The 17,525-nt window shown below is 45.4% G+C and overlaps 1 protein-coding gene across 7 annotated transcripts in view; it reads left to right on the forward strand.

The window, feature by feature from the left end:
- The first annotated feature begins 6,596 nt into the window (after positions 1 to 6,596).
- Positions 6,597 to 17,525, forward strand: part of LOC135912492 (annexin A13-like) — a 28,414-nt gene continuing 17,485 nt past the window's right edge. For 2 of the 7 annotated variants that reach the window (XM_065444944.2, XM_065444938.2), the window contains exons 1-3: positions 9,188 to 9,516; positions 13,757 to 14,274; positions 15,097 to 15,172. In XM_065444944.2, the coding sequence (XP_065301016.1) occupies positions 9,279 to 9,516; positions 13,757 to 14,274; positions 15,097 to 15,172 (832 nt within the window). In that variant the 5' untranslated portion in view covers positions 9,188 to 9,278. Of the gene's footprint in view, positions 6,719 to 6,836; positions 7,021 to 9,187; positions 9,517 to 13,756; positions 14,275 to 15,096; positions 15,173 to 17,525 lie in introns of those variants that run through there. The other 5 variants (XM_065444937.2, XM_065444950.2, XM_065444940.2 and 2 more) reach the window with 4 other exon arrangements.

Consider the following 17,525-nt stretch of genomic DNA (forward strand, 5'->3'; position numbering starts at 1 on the left):
TTCCCGTCAATGCATCGTCTTGTCTTATCAGTTGGCGCTTCGCGTCACAACACCTGCCTTCAGTAACCTGAATTTCTACAGCTTGTAGCGCAAAGAGCCTGAGGCGTCCGCGGTTCATCACCCGCTAGCAGAATCGCACTGCGTATGCTTGCAACCTCGCTAATAATGCGGCTACTTGATGGTCCATGGTGCCCACGGGCTGCGCCTTAAGATTTCGGTCATTTCTTCCAAGTGCAGTATAAGCTCGCCATTTCAAATGGTGCACATTGTGAACGCACGCGCAGAGCAACGCAGAACTTCTAAGCCATCTGATACCGTCTTTATGCCGAAGTTGTAAAAAAAAAAAAAAAGCAAACGCTTATCGTATAACCTTTGTGCACCGCGCCTAGTGCGTCTGCTATCGCGTGGCGTCAGCGTTGCCTGTGAGTACTTTAAGTGCATTACCCGTCAGACAAGAAAAGAACATGCTCCTTCTTCGTTGCACTAAACCAAGTTCCCACCAAGATCTTAATTAACCCTTTACTGCACAATTTTTTGTTTCCTCAAAATATTATTCATGGCATTGTAGGGAAGCATAATAGTACCTGTACTCCCGTGGAAACTTACTTTAGCGAATGTCTGTGGTTTCAATTTGCAGAAAAAGGGTATGTTGCATATTTGCAACAATGTGCAAATAAAGAAGAAGTTGAAAGTAAAAGATAGATTTAGTGCGATTCATACTCAGATGCTTATTTGCACAAGACAATCATTGGTGCACCTATGATTTAGTGTGGAACAAAAAGAAGCACTTGTACATGTTTGTGCAGCACAGGTGGTTCCCACACTTCGTGCAGTACGTCATGCAGATTCCCGCCCAGCCAGGAAACAATGCAGTGTTTTCGGGTTATTGACAAAATATAGAACATCGAAGCACAGACGTAAAGCTGTGCCCGTGATGGCGTGACACGGCAACGTGCGGAGGCACAGCGTACTTTTGAAAAGAAAAAAGGAAATCTGACCAGAGAACATCTTGTCCACATATTGAATCGAAACGGACTTACACTCGTGGCTGTCGTAGCTAATCGAATAGTCACTGCCTTCACTATCAGAAGGAATTTCTAGGCCATACCAGCGTTTCGAAGCCATTTCATTATTCCGAAGAAAATAAACCATGTACACGTTGTTGCATTTGTGCAACATAGCAACGTTCTGTCGCCAGGAACAAACTATTCCGAAATTACAATATTTTTTTGAACCTACAGAGTCAGAAGGATGTGGAACATAGCGTAACAATTTTTTTTGCGCTTTGCCTTATGGAGAAATACATTTACAATTTGTAAAACTTACCTATATCACTGCTCCTGGGCGCGCGCAGCCTCCGCCACGTTTGTTTTGGTAGAAGATGCAAAGAATTAGCACAGATTGCAGCACAAGGTGCCGCGTTTTACAGACCAATGTTGCGGATATGCAACAACATGTACAGGAAGCTCGAAACTGACTTTGCTTCGGTTTTTAACGCCGTTCATCAGAATGTTGCGTAAATGCAACAAGGTGCAGTAAAGGGTTAAATCGACCGTGACTTAGGTTGCCTTGGCTGGCCTTCTAGCTGGCAACGCGTATCGGTACTTTCAAATGCAAAGAGGCATTAAACGTAATGGTGTCGTAGTGATTTGGCCGGACACTCGCAAGTGCTCTGAATCAAGGGAGAATTGGCTTAGGGAGCGCGTCGACCATGGGCTGTGCGTTGATGCGATTTCAGGTAAAGCCACACGGCGTTTTGTCAGTTGGGTAAACACTTTTTTTTATCTGCATGTACGACCAGTAGCCTAGGCCTTTCAGTATTTCATGTACTTGAGATTATTAACATGCCAGGCGAAGTGCGTAGCCAATAGGGAATACGAAGGAATATGAACGCGAAGGCTATCCGCAATGCGTCAGACTAGCAGGGTTAAAATATACTGTGTGACCCAGGTAACGCTATAGCCAAGCTGATCAAACGAAAAGAACAAGATTAAAGAAAACATGGGTTAAGATACGATTATATGACCTACAGTGTCCGTTCCTCAGATGTCTGATGACCGAACACTGTATATACGTCTTAAAATCGTACCTTTCACCATGTTGTTTAAATCTTTTTTTCTTTTTCGAACACCTTGGTTAACGTTAACAGGGACACCCTATGTTTTCTGGTTCGACTGTGACTTGCCTTCCCAAGAAACCGTTTTTCTTGCAGAAACAAATAAACTAGAAATGATTTAGTTAAGTTATAGGATAAGCCTGAAAGCTTCGACTCCAAAGAAATCCAGACTGTACACATATACTACGCCAATCACTGGACTCGCGACGTGTTAAATACGCGATCGAAAATTTATGCCGTAAGGTTCTTCGTGTGAAAGCAAGCTCTCGCCACAACACGTCTTGCCACCTGCCGCTGCACGTGTTGCGATATACGGACAGGTGCGCACAAAAGTATCCCTAATATGGCACTATGAAAAAAAAAAAGAAAATTAGGCAGAATTTTTTCGCAGTAGTGCTGCGCGCGCAAGTTCAGAGTGCACCTAATAATTCCCGGCTGCATGCATGCCCAGCCGATACGATGGTTTATTGGTGGTCTCGTGGTTCGAAAACTTATTTCGACAGCTGCACATTCGGCCACTTGAACGTAAGATCACACAAGTAGACGGGTGTACGCATGAAAACATGGAAGACTGTACTCCTGTATGTAAAATATGGCGATATATTAAGGCAACAATCCAAAATGCCGTCTGGAAATTTCTGGGCGTTTAACTTGAACGCTATAACGTAGTATTTTCCAGCTGAATGCATTGACGGGCTAGTTGGTGCATATTCATAATAATCCTTAGGGAAAGCAGGATGACACAAGAAGTCTAACAAAGAGTGCTATTTTTTTTTCATGGCTGAAACTTTAAATGGTTTTAGAGACAACGGCAAAGGTTTAACCCTAACATGCGCTTCCGAAGGATGGGAAACTGCGGGTTTCAGACTTGCTGCTTTCTTTACAAAGTCACGCCTGTAGAATGTATTCTCCACGCGCATGTGAGGATTTATATACTCGAAAACTGGGAAACACGTCAATTGGGTTTATGTGATTATAGATTTTGCTCTAATGAAATCACGCATGCATATTTTGCAAATGACAGTTTTGTTGCGTAGTTATGTAAGGGGACGGGGGGGGGGACGGGGGGTTGCAGGCGGCGGGCTACCGAAGTTTAGTGCTGACATCCATTTCTGAGGCCTTGCTTCAGAAAATAAAAGGCAAGCGGTGCAACAGTACTTGTGTCACACAATTAAAGTGGCCTCAAGAGTACCGTATTGTCATAGGGTTGCTTATAATTTTAAGAACGTGGCAAGCCGATACAATGTACCAGTTCGCTTTTTTTTTCTGCGCCTCTTAAAATGTCTAAGAAACACGATTACGAGAACGAGCATACCAAGTTTGTAGAATGTAGTGTTGGTGCCGTCACTTTAGCATGCGCTAAAGGGGGAGGATGAAGGTGAAAGCCTGCGTGGCTCGCCAGATATTTAAGTTACTTTGATATTCTCATTCCAATGCGTTGGTACTTCCTGTTACTTTCTTAACAAAATGTCGTTTCATGCATTCAAGCACAAAAGTAACTGTAACGCCAACACATTTCTCCGCAAAGTTCGGGAATTATTATATCAAAACAGGTGTCATCCGAAGAATTCGTTCCAAGTGGATCCGCCTTGCGAACTCCACGGCTACAATTTGTAAATTGCAACATGGGCCATAAAGTAATTATTGAGAAGTTAATTAGCGAATATTTGTTAATTAATCGATTGTGCATTTCAATTGTTCGTGCAAGTAGTGTCCCCCGGTTTGAGGAGACCAGCTCATGAACAAGAATTGTGTTATCTGTTACAGGCAACTTTAAGAATCTTTGGAAGTATTTGCTGAAACACCCTGCCCATATATATATATATATATATATATATATATATATATATATATATATATATATATATATATATATATATAACGAGAAGAAAGGGGGTTAACCGAGGGACCCGATATTTATTAGTCATATAATGAGAAGCCAACAAACACTGACACCAAGTACAACATAGGGGAAATTGCATGTGCTTAAATAAATGAAATAAAGAAACGATAAATTAATGGAAATTAAAGTGGATGAAAAAACAACTTGCCGCAGGTGGGAACCGAACCCACAACCTTCGCATGTCGCGTGCGATGCTCTACCAATTGAGCTACCGCGGCGGCGTTTCCCCATCCACTTTCTTGGGTATTTATGTGTACTAGTAGAACCCTGGGAGTGTTAGCCAGCGCCCCCACTCACAGACCTTGGCGGCGGACGTGGAACGTCTTTTTTGCCGCAGGCGTCACGAGAACGTGATCTTTACGGGTGAAGGCAACTGGTCAATAAACCCACATATGCTACCTGAAGGCATCAATGTTGCCGGATTCGAGACCCTCGTTATGTAATAAACGAGAAGAAAGGGGGTTAACCGAGGGACCCGATATTTATTAGTCATATAATGAGAAGCCAACAAACACTGACACCAAGTACAACATAGGGGAAATTGCATGTGCTTAAATAAATGAAATAAAGAAACGATAAATTAATGGAAATTAAAGTGGATGAAAAAACAACTTGCCGCAGGTGGGAACCGAACCACAACCTTCGCATGTCGCGTGCGATGCTCTACCAATTCTTCTCATTATATGACTATATATATATATATATATATATATATATATATATATATATATATATATATATATATATATATATATATATATATATATATATATATATATATATATATATATATATAAACATTTCTATTTACTTGAAAGAAGCGCAAACTGTCGTACACCGGGGGACTGGCACTAAGACACACAGTCGCTGTGTCAGCAACTTGTCGGGCTATTTTTTGTGTGTTTCGCTTGCGTTCCGCTTACTCTGTTAATATTGTTGCACAAGTTAATTTATACCACATTCTCTGTTTATCTATCACGATTTTAAAAAGTGCATTCCAGTACAACGAAGGTAAAGTAGAAAGCTGTAATGAGCACTCTACATCACCAATTGTACGCTACACCTTCGTTCTTCTTTACTTTCTTTTGTTGCTGTGAAGTGCAAGCAGTTCATGAGTTCAATTAAGCAAGTTAGGCCACTGTGAGCGGCAGTACATTAGCATGATCGTAACGTTGCTTCAGATGATATTATTTTTATCGCCGTTGCACTGTTGCACACACGACAGCGCTGCGACAAAGCTCTAATTATTTGAGGAGATAAAATAATTACGTTGTTTTATTGCAGCTAATTGTGGCACTGTCTACCATCGAACTCACAAGGCCTTACAACAGCCCAACTCACAAGGAAATTACAACAGCCCCCTCTCAACTCAGTGTTACAATGTCCTGCGTCTAGAAATTGCCGTTTGACATGTTGTTAAAAGAATATACCCTATTTAAGCTTTCATTTTGTAGCAGCGAATCAAAGTACAAAAGCCCACGATTTAATTGCAAAGCAAAATGAGTTCACCGGAGTGGAATCAGAACTGCATATTAAAATAACTCCTCTAGTCGCGTAATGCATTAGGCGAGAGTTACACAATTCTCGCACTTACCGTAATATAAAGTGCATGACATGATATGATATGGGTTTATACTTACGATTGTTTTTTCTACTGCTGAGTGAGGTTCACGCCACGCCGTCCATGTTTCGTGAAATTAGATTGCAGACCGACCAACACATCGTGACAAGTCGCTAAAGCGCTGGCATTCACATCTCGCTGCTACCACTTCATTTGTTTAAAACGAGCTAATTTTTTAAAATGTATTCCAAACACGGAGCGATAATAAAATTGGCACGGTTGTGGCGAGTGGAGGGTGAGACAATCACACATCGCGCGATCGACGCAAGGCATGTCACTTACCTTGCTACAGCGCAAAGACGACAACGCAAAGCGAAATGCTTTTTTAAATCGTCAAAAATTACAGACAAGCATTTGCGGCTGTGCTACAACCACGCCAGAAACTATCTTTAAGGATATTCGCGCCGTACACGCACACGTAAACACGTAGTGCCTAGCATGCAGACGACGCGCGGCGCAATCCACAATAGAGAGTTTTAGTTTAGGGGACGCAAGCGGCTTGCTTCCCCTAAACTAAAACTCTCTAATATCCGTGATTCAGCAGGCGCCCGCCAGGCGGTGACTCTGCTCGCTCTCGCGTATCGCATAGAGCACTGGAATGGACCACAACAGTATTTAATTTACTGTCACCATTGGAGCAAGTAGTGCCTCCTTAATTTTGAGTCGGACTGTTGAGAACTGATGGTGATGATAATGATGATTCCTCGTATAATGGCACACATTTACCCACTGTGGGGGACAGGCCACGAACCGGGCGGTAATATGATAAGCAAGGTAATCGAAGATGTGAAATAAACCGATAATAACTGAAACAAAACAGTGTGTCAGCCTTGCATAAACAGGTAGAGTAAAAAAAATAATAATAATGCCTAAAGTAAAGTGAATGGTCGAATTCAATATTAAACTGCCTTATTCAGAGGCATTATCTGAAGACAAGAGCGAGGAAGAAGTTGAGGATATTGATTGATCGCCACAAGTGGTGCGCATAAGCATTTACTTCAGCTACCTCCTGCCCCCCGATTCCTGGCCTATCCCCACCCATAGTGGACGCGAGCCATGACATAGGTTCGTCATTATGGTACGCGTACCCACCGTGGTAGGTCCCCGCCACGGCGGGTATGTGCCACTTGTGCAGAGGAACAACAAGTGCTGGATCCTATTTATCGAACTAGCGCGAAATTGCTTCAACAGGGAAATCATACATGTGAAGGATATTTTTTGGTGAAATTTCATTTTTTTCCTGATATCTTCTACGTTTCCTCTCCTCAGCTGCCCGGTTTCGCATATATACACAGCTATCGGCTCGTGCTACCCGGGGTATAGCATCGTAGACATCAACCACGGCCACGCCTGTCAGCCATCCGCACAAAATTATCTTTGGTAAGGTTTCTATTTCTGATACCAAGATTTCGAAAAGGTGACTATAGTTGATAAGCGCAGTGTCGAATGAAATGTCTACGCGTTTAGTAATTTTTCGCCTCTCTTACGCTTGTGCGACACGTACTAACCGCAGCCCCAGCTTTTGAGGATTGCATCCAGTGGTACAACGCTCATACTCTCGCGCATGAAAAGGTGTGACATTTTGACTGTCATAAGTCATACACAAGTGCAAGTAAAGTTCATAGCTCCTGAACTACATGCTACTGATTCCACGAAGTGATTCCTTTTTCTGCTATATTCTATTATCTTTTTGCAAGCTTCAACCAAGTTTACTGACTTGCATTAGTATAATTGCTCATTTACATAAAGTAATGCTGCATAACCAGTCCCGGTAAAGCACTGAAGATTTTGCGCAGGGCACATCAGCCTGCGCTCTGTGTGAAGAACTGGTGTATGAACTGCCATTGTCATTTGTGGCAGGAAATTCACAGGACAAATGGGACGATGTCTTAATGGCCGCCTAAGACAACGTAGTTTAAGTAATTATCGCGACCGCAATGTCTGTTCATTGTCAGGAGTGCGGATGTGCGCCTTTGTTCAATGACTGTGTTATTTTTGTCAGACACAGGGATGAGGACGTGCCTGAAATTAATGTGGCACAAGCTATCAGGCGGAACGATGAACGGTCTTAGCACTATGTCTGTCGACTTGCTTGATAAGAAATATAGAAATGACATAGCCTGACGGTGCACGAGTGGGCATCTATACGGCTGGAAATTCGCAGTAGTGGTGCGTGTTTTCACTGGAGAGCTGGGAATGAATACGCCGTGGGGAACTCAGCTTCGCAGAGAGTTGTTCAAGGGACTCTCTAGATCTTCTGAATAGATTCTTTGTTCACATTGAGATGCCTTCGGGAGATTGAATGTGGATGCGAATTCTAAGCGTTAAAATTGCCCTAGGGAAATACCAGCAAATCACCCCCCGAGCACTCCGTACAGATGGTTAACCAGCGAAGCTGAAACGTGCGGCCCCGGTGTTTATCACTGGGTTAATCCCGATGGTTCATTCAATGACGGCTTGGACGGCTGCCGGATCCTCGGTACGCAGTTGCTGCTTGCGCTCGGCTGCACGAGCCTGTTCTTGTGCCCGAGCTGCAGCATCGGCACGGCGTAGACGAGCTCGATCCCGGTTCTGCTCGCAGCATTGCTGATCGAAAGCTGCCTGCTCTTCAGGAGTACGTATGACGCGTGGCCTACCTATTTCGGAGCCGGAGAGAAACTGCGGCGTGCGCACTCGGTAGCGACGGAGAGCAACGACGTCACTACTGGCGCAGGCAGTCACGCGCCTCTCTTTCTCTTTTTTTTTTGTCGCGCATGCGCACGGGGTTGCGCCGGAGGAGTTTTCAGTGTACAGGCGACAGACGGACGGACGGGCGAATCGGCTAGCCACATACAGCATTGCTGTAAAAGGCTTTTATGGAAGGAGCAGTACAACGGTTTGCGACCAGCGCGACTAACAAGCAGAGAGTCAACTATAGTCAGATACAACTCAAGTCTGCAATGAAGCCCGGTTCACGCCCTCATAACTGTCAGCCACTGTTCCTCCGCGAGGCTGAAAATAGTTCGTACTTCAAACTCTTTCTGTGACCTAAATAAGGCGGTAAGCACAAAAATAAAGTTATAAGCGCGTAATTTTATACGTTTTCATTCGTCTAGTATAGTGGAACGGTGAAAGCCTAATTCTTTATTGAACTGAAATAAAACGCTTACACGACTGCCACTATTCATTGTCAAGTTCCACTTCAGTTGGCAGTGAAATTTCATCAGTAAAACGTACTCAGCAGTGAAATGAACTGTCCCGCGGACTTTTGAAGAGTGAAGTGCTCAGACTCCATGCACTTTGTCCATGTCTGTTTTACACCTCATCGCTTCCGCCGATGAAAAGACTCTTCAAGAACAGCAGACGCTCCAGAGGTGTCAAGTACGACGCAATTTTGAAAAGGTCGCATGACGACGATTTTGTTTGTTTCTGTGATTGGCTGGCGGAGTAACACAACACCGCGCGGTCCGTGTGCCTCGGTTGCCAACTGCTGTTTTTTTTTTTAAATTGTATCCTACTACAGTAGATCTCCGGCAGCTGGCGCTCGGCGGAAGGGCGCGCCTTAGAAAGTATGATAGCCTATCCGGCGCGCATCGCAGCTGCATCAGCTGAAGTCACTGTTGTCAGCGGTGGTTGCGGAACGGACGGCACTATTTTCCATGCTGCAGGCAAGCCAAGAGGTGCGCTGTTTCCGGGCGGGTCCCGGCGCGATGGACACCTCTGGTAATGCCAACCGGGGCCCCCCGCCTTACTCGCCGCGCTACTCAACACCATCGCCCGCCTACCCGGCTGAACCCGTGGGATCGGTGAGTTTCGATGATCCCCAACGGCCGCCGGCCGCGTCGGGCGCGCCGCCGCCAGGTTTCGTGGTTTCGTCGTCCGCCGCACCTGCGGGAGGTGAGAAAAGATGCGTGCATGCGTTATTTAATCTTCGGGGTTGTACGAGCACGAGTTGTACTTGCATGCCAAAACCACCGTGTAAATAGGAGGGACGCCGAAGTGGGGCGAGTACGAATTAATTTTGCCTACCTGGCGTTCTTTTAACGTGCACCTGTATCTATAAGTACGCGAGCGTTGTTCGCATTTCTAGGCCCACCGAGATGCGGCCGCTGCGGCCGCGATCAAACCCGCGAACTCGAGCTTAGAAGCGTGACGCCATAGGCGCCAAGATACGGCGGCGGGTTTGCGTGTCATTGTGCGAGTTGAAAGCGGAAAGATTCCTTTGCCTAATGTTACACAGGATATCTTCTTCTTAGAGCTAACATAATTTAACAAAACGTCAGTTTCCACCGAAAGCCGAAGCATTGATTGCGATAATAAATTATTAGACAGCTGTACGAATTACTGAGGATATTAGTTCCATCGGCCGTATAAACTGCAGTTAGCATTCACTTACTAACTAAATTAGCAAGCATCGTACAGGTTAACATGAACACATCTCACTCTATGACCGCTTGTACGCTCGCTGTCAAAACGCTGACGTGACGAAGAGCTGCAGCAGCGGCGAGCGAATCGCCCTTCCTGCTGCCTCTCGCTTCAACGCGAACTAAAGGCCTTTGAGAAGACAGCGCACATTAAGCCATCAGCTATATCGGCACGGCTATGTGCAGCTGGTATACCTCGCAGGTCAACGGCAATTTCGTCATTAGCGTCACTTTCTCCCCTTGTGCCTCCTAGGCAATGCTTCTGAGAAAAAAAAAAATCTTGCCTGCTGTCATGGCAACGGTTTTGTTGATGTGCGAGGGGAACATGGCCATCCTACTTGTCGCCTGCTAGGCGCAAGTGAGGGCGCAGTTTTCTCGGCAGGCACGAGAGGAAACGAGCACGAGTTATACTTGCTGTTGGAGTCTTTTTTGTTATAACAGGTGTCACTTTCAGTTTTGAAGCATGAAATGCGTTTAGCTCCCGTTGTCGTTGACCTTGAGCCAAAAGCCAGAGCCGTTATCCGGGCACTCAAACGAGAACATCCGGGCAAGTTGCGAGAACATCCGGGCAAGTTGCGAGAACAAAACGCGATCATCCTGGCACCACATAGAGAAACATATAGGTAAGGAGTGGACACTCCCATAGGGCCCTGCGGCCAAGCTACGTCATTGCCGCCAGCGCTCCGATTGGCCAGTCAGACCACTAATTTTGTCTTCCGAAATTTTAGACGCGTAGTTTAGCTCTGTTTTGGTTTGGTTTCCATAGCAATGCTTTCGAGTTTGGTTTACCTTTGGTTGCAGAAATGTTCTAGTGGAGCGCAAGAGCTTTACTATTTCCTTTTTAAGCATGCCGTACAAATAGACGTAGTAAACTTGCGGATCGTAACGTTTTTACTGGAAAAACCGCCAATCTTCTCGAAGAACCTAAGCAAGGCTCATGCAGATTGGATAAATAATGTGATCAGAGCTCTCTTTGTGGCAATACTATTGCAGTTTCTGAACCGCTTTTCTCTGTTGCACACAATACAGGAAGCAGTGATTCCATACAAAAAAAATATATTTTCTTGTTTACATAGGGAATTGGACAGAAAAGAGAATGTGTCACACACACTTCATAAATACAAAGACAGATACAAACTACAAGAAGAATGTTTTAGCCATCACAAGCAACGCGTCAAGTAAAAGTGGCACTTGCAACGTGCATATACAGTGAGGGAAACATCCCTCCCAAAACGATCCCAAATGCGCAGTACACTGATCGAGCCGCGCCAAATGAAATGTTTGTGGGATGGTACGAGTGACCCACTGAGAACAACTCCTGTGCTTTAAACCGAAGGTCTTGCGAGTGACTTGTGGAAAATTACGCGCTGGAAGTAATGCACATGCTCTTCCGGAAAAGATGGGTGCAAAAACAAACGGGTGGCTGCGTGGTAAACGGGTGCCACGGCTCATATTCTTATCATGGGGTTTTACGTGCCGAAACCACGACCTGATTATGGGGCATGGCTGGGGGACTCCGCAAATTTGGACCACCCGGGGTTCTTGAACTTGCACCTGAATATAAGTTCACGGGTGTTTTTGCATTGGGCCCCCCCATCAAAATGCGGCCGCCATGGCCGGGATTCGATCCCACGACCTTGTGCTTAGCAGCCCAGCACCATAGCCACTAAGCAGCACGGCGGGTACGGCTCATATTCTATGCCACACGTGCTAAATACGCTCAGCCAGAAGAACAAACGTCTTGCTAATAATGTTCTTCACGCAAGAAACAGCAAAATTACCTCTCAAGAGAAAAGGAAACACCGAACCGCACGAGCGAGGCGACGCGCGGAAAAGCGCGGTGGGTTCCGTTTTCTTGCGTGTTTGTTCAAAGTGTGGCGTGCGCTTCACTTCAAATTTTCAGTGACCTATAGCACACGGGATTTATTGGCGAAAGGTGTGACTGCTGGTTTTTTGTTATCGTGCAAGTTCACGCTGCACTGTGTCTCGTCGTGGCGATAAATGCGGAACGCGCCGCGAGGAATCGTCGCGCTATGACTGTTCACTTGCCGCAACAAAAAGGCTCTCAGCGTTCGACGAGCAGAAAAATTACTAAGTCGAATGTTTTATAAATGATAGTGTGGGGGAATGTGTTCTTGCCTGATAACTGTTCGATATGATTTCATGGTGTCGCACGGAATTGCGAATGATGCTGGGAAATGGTTTCGCATACGTTGCCATACATTACGACTATGTGCTGGCCATAGTTTTTTCATCCATTGAAACACGTTTGTTTGGTCAACTATATTGGTTGCAGCATTCTAGACGCATAAAAGTGAAGTTCCTTTTGAAACCTTTGTGGCATGTCATTTATTTTCATCCTATTCGTTCACTTTCCTAAGGAACACACTGTAGCATTTGCCGTCAATAACAGCCTAATTACGTTCGCATTAAGACACACGCCACTCCTATAGTTTAATGACACGCTGGCGTTTCAGCTGAGGTGAGTCGCAAGCTCGCCTCAGCCTCAAAAGAAAACTGCTGGTCGAAATGCCGGATGCTAAAGAAATTTAAACATTCGCGCCGAGCGGCATGAGATCGTGACGTCACTGCCATTTCCGGTTGTGCCATCACTTTCTGTTATTTTTTTCTTGGTGTTAGTTGTCCTCCCGATAAGCAGATGGCGACGGTTGCAACGAGCTGCCATTTTATTGACATGTGTGCTTCTATGGGAGCTTCGCTACCAGTTTACTTCTTGGTGCGAGCCGCAGCAAGTGCCGGGAACGTGACATCATCACTTGGTCACGTGGGTTTAGGTACCATTGGATGATAACGCCGGGCGATTTTCCGGTTCATGCGGCATATAATGCTTTCGCATTAATATGAATGGAAAGGCTCATGGGAAATAGGCCCGCACCGCATGATGCGCAAGCGGCAATGTTCAGTCGCTGAGCGCACGGAATGTACGGGAGCGAGGAGACCATAGAACGCTTGGCGCTGGTCGACGGGGGCTCGAAGTGTGGCCGCAATCAACTAGCTGTCAAGTCTGAATGGCTTCAATTTGTGTTGCCGGTGCTTCGATAAGAACGCGCGCCAAACTGATGCGCGGGCGTTCTGCAAGGGAACTAGGAAGCGCGGGGGAAAGGAGTTGCAGGTGAGGGCGTTGCAGGACGAAAATATGAGCGACTGCCGCGTATTCCCGTGTTCGATATTTATTTTTCATTTTATGCAGTGGTGGGGTGCACGCTGCGCGCCACCATCGCCGTGACTTTAGCGACGTTTTACATTTTAGGTCGGAAAAATAAGCAGAACTCACTCAGACGCATGCACAAAATATATATTTTTTGCTCGGGGCTCACTCGGACTCAGACTCACAGAAATTATACTCAGCCAGGCTCACCCAGTCTTAGGGCTAGGTCTGCGTCTGAGTCAGTCGACTCATGAGTGAGATGCCGACCTCTGGTCTTGGCACAGGAATAGGGTCGTGCCCGGGTTGTCTGCGCTGTCCAGAAAAATCAGCATGTCTCTTAGGTTTAGTCAACAATTATCCTGCGTTCTGCACCTCTAGGCCGCGATAGATCACCAAGTTCCCCAGACTTGATCACGAAGCGTCCGCCTTTTTAGTCCAATAATAAACAGATCGTAGCATTATGTACTCGTTCACTATGCTTTTTCTATTCTCCAAATACGACTGTGCCTGTACGCTGATACGAATTATCTTCGGCGTTTTCCAGTGTATCCGCCGACAATGTACTCAGACTCAACAGCAGGCTACTATTCGTCTTCTTCGCCAGGAGGGTACCCACCTTCTTCGCAAGGAGGGTACCCACCTTCTCAGCCAGAAGGGTATCCACGCAGAAATTCATCAATGACAATGCTTATGCCTGGAGCACCCAATCTGTACCCATCGCATGGATCGCCTTCCATACCTGAGATGCCCACGCAAGCAAGATCGTTTCGGGCTCCGTCGTTGTCGTCGATCGGCTATTCGACCGACCTGTACCCGCCACCAAGCGCTCTTCCTCCCGTCAGTGCGCGGCCTGGTTACGAGCCGCCGACTGCTGCCGGCTACCCGACGAGCAGCTACAGTTCGAGCAGCCGCGCTGCCACCGGTTACTCTACCCTCGGATACGCCTGTCCCGAGAGCGGTGCGCACTATGCATCGGCGTCTAGAGGAAGCACGTCGGGTACAACGACGCCTGGTTACTACGGCGGGTCGGGGGCCCGAAGCTCCTGCTATTCTCCAGGACGGGTGAGACTGCTGGGCGCGCACGGTGTGTGGTATTCTCAGGAGACGCTGATTGTTTCTTTGTTGCAACTGGGATCTCTCTCGCAAACGATCTGAAGCGCAGTGAAATTGTCATGAAAGCGCTATTACGAAATTTGAATAACGCTACAGAGACAAGACATAGTAAAACAAATCTTATTATTTGATCTAGCGATAAAGCATTTCCTCGTCTGCCTCTTGAATCTCGCAAACTTAAGCAATAGCAGGACGTACGCGAGAAACGACAAAAGACAAAACTTGTCATGTTGCTTATCGTTGCTCATTTCTTCCATACCGCACAGCCCTATAGGAGGTGCGCGCCCTCTTCCCACGCACGCTCTCGACAAGTGTGCTGGCGGCTGTTCATTTCGCTGCGCTTAAAACAAGGCCTATTTCTGGTACACGATCTCTCGCGCTTCACATTTATTATGTCTTTGCAGTTGTGTTATATGGTGAGATCACAGCGCTTTTTACGAATTACGTTTCATTATTCATTGATCAAGCATATCTAGATGGGCTTCTTAATTGCTACGCTTAAGCCACACGTTCACATTGCAGGCCTGTTATTCTAGAAGGTCGATTACATTTCGTAAGCAAATAGATGTATTTCGCCTGATCATTATGCCACATGTTACCGCTTTATGAACAGTGTCATTCACGAGAAAACATGCGATGGCATCTCATTTACTTATTTCCTTTTATTGTGTCTATGTAGTCGCATCTATGTATTATATGGGTTGTTTTTCTCACGTTTCTACAGTGAACGCATGAAAAAAATTAATGTTACCGGTTTCTATCTCTCTACAGGGAACCATAAAGACGTACAGGAACTTCAATGTCCATCAGGATGTCGATGTGCTCAGGAAAGCCTTGAAAGGATGGAGTAAGTGATAAGAGAGAGGGCGAAAAAAAATTACGAGTAATTCGCGGCAGCACATTTAATTAAACAGGGCTAGCTGGCATAGATACATCGTTATTTCGCTGGCCAGAAACCATATAGGAGCATCTCTAGTTGCTACATCTTCCCACTGTCCACTGTGGTTGCTTAGTGGCTTTGGTGTTGCGCTGTTAAGCACGAGGTCGCGGGCTCGAATCCCGGCCGCGGCGGCCGCATTGCGATGGAGGCGTAAGGCAAAAACGCCCGTGTCCCGTGCATTGGGTGCACGTTAAACAACCCCACGTGGTCAAAATGATTCTAGAGTCCCCCAATAAGGCGTGCGTCATAATCTTATCCTGCTTTTGGCTTGTAAAACCCTGTAATATAATTTTTAACATCTTCGCACGTTTAAGCTTCGCGCACATGCTTTAGAGAGTGGCTGTCTAGCCTAATGTGAGAATAAAATGGAATTCATTTTTGTCAACCGTCTTTTATCATATCTGAGCCAGTGGAATCAGCAGAATATTCTCGTATGCTTTCGCCCACCTAATGCTGCTGTTCTTAGGTGCTAGAACGCTATACGGTCGTGGTACCATGGCGCGGCAGACGTCTTTCTTGGCCGGGGGCTGATATTCTGGCACGTGTATATATATGTATGTATGTATGTATATATATATATATATATATATATATATATATATATATATATATATATATATACATATATATATATATATATATATATATATATATATATATATATATATATATATATATATATATATATATATATATATATATATATATATATATATATATATATATATATATATATATATATATATATATGGGGTTGCGTAAATTGCAGTTGTTATTAAGGGGAAGAAATAGAGCTGGGCCGGCCGTGTAACGCGTAGAGCAGCTACCTGGTGGACAATTAGAGTGGCAGAATGGGTGCCAAGAGACGGGAAGCGCACTCGAGGATGGATGGAAAAACTTTATTGAGGTCCATGCGAACGTGCACGTAGCGGGCCGCTCCCACATCAGGGCAGAAAGGCCTGGCCTCTCCGCCACGTTGCGGGCCCGTTGGACTGCCCATAGTTGGGCTTCGAAATCGGGACTGCGTAGGGCAGGCTCCCACTTGGACGACGCAACGTCTTCGTCCCCCCGTAACGCGGGGCACCGCCAGAGCATGTGATCTAAGTTGGCAAAGTCCGAGCAAAGCGCGCAAGTGTCAATCGAGGATGGCAGAGAATTATATGGCGTGATGAAATTAGGAAATTCGCAGGCATAAGTTGGGGTCAGATGGCGCAAGAAAGGCGTAATTGGAGATCGCTGGGAGAGGAGTCAGTGGACATAAATGTGTTGCTATATGACATCTGAGGAACTTCTCTGTTCTCTGTGCTCTCATATTCCGAGCCACACGACGACAAAGAAGTCGCGGCTCGTGGTGATATGTACAGATGATAAAGATGAGAATCAAATATTGTGCTCACAATATATATATATATATATATATATATATATATATATATATATATATATATATAATGATTAGTTATTATGGGGAGAGGGGTGAACTGTGTCGGCTGACTTCTGAAGATTTGCAAGCCCAACAACCTTCCTCCGTCGGTGCACCACTACGTGTTAATGTGTTTGAGTAAAACTTGTTGCTGTGTTGGTATATATTCAGCCGAAAAGTTAGAGCGGAAAACATGTGGACACAGAAAAACCCAAGGGCCCTATAAAGAAAATTATTTGTTTGTCAGTGCTATTTGCTGTGGACGCGTGCTGCCTTCGCCATTAGTGTGTCGGACATCACATGGCATCTGCTCGTGCCAGTAATTTATAGCGTAACATTTTTTTTATGTGAATAAGCCCAGAAGAACAGGACGAGCGTTCAGTTTTTTTCTTGCTTATGCGTTAGACATGTTATTCGCCGAATCTTTCAAGCAGTAACAAGAGCTTTGTCTTCTGAAAGCGCACCTTGGGTATGTTGGTAATTGCACTATCGATGGCTACATCGCCAGAACACTCGACGACATTGAGTTACAGTCTGCACACAGTAGACACCCTCCGCGTAGGTACAGTGACTCGAAGCGGCGGCCCACTTCGATGAAGGCTGAATGAAAAAAATATAAAGAAAGAAAAAGCGTTCGTGTACTTACATTGAGGTACATGTTAATCAACTACAAGTAGTCTGGTTAACATGGAACGCTCACACCTCAAGGTGCAACGTCAATCAATCAATCAATCAATCAATCAATCAATCAATCAATCAATCAATCAATCAATCAATCAATCAATCAATCAATCAATCAATCAATCAATCAATCAATCAATCAATCAATCAATCAAT

This window comes from Dermacentor albipictus, chromosome 1 (assembly GCF_038994185.2).
Source record: "Dermacentor albipictus isolate Rhodes 1998 colony chromosome 1, USDA_Dalb.pri_finalv2, whole genome shotgun sequence".
In the NCBI taxonomy this organism is placed as follows: Eukaryota; Metazoa; Arthropoda; class Arachnida; order Ixodida; family Ixodidae; genus Dermacentor; species Dermacentor albipictus.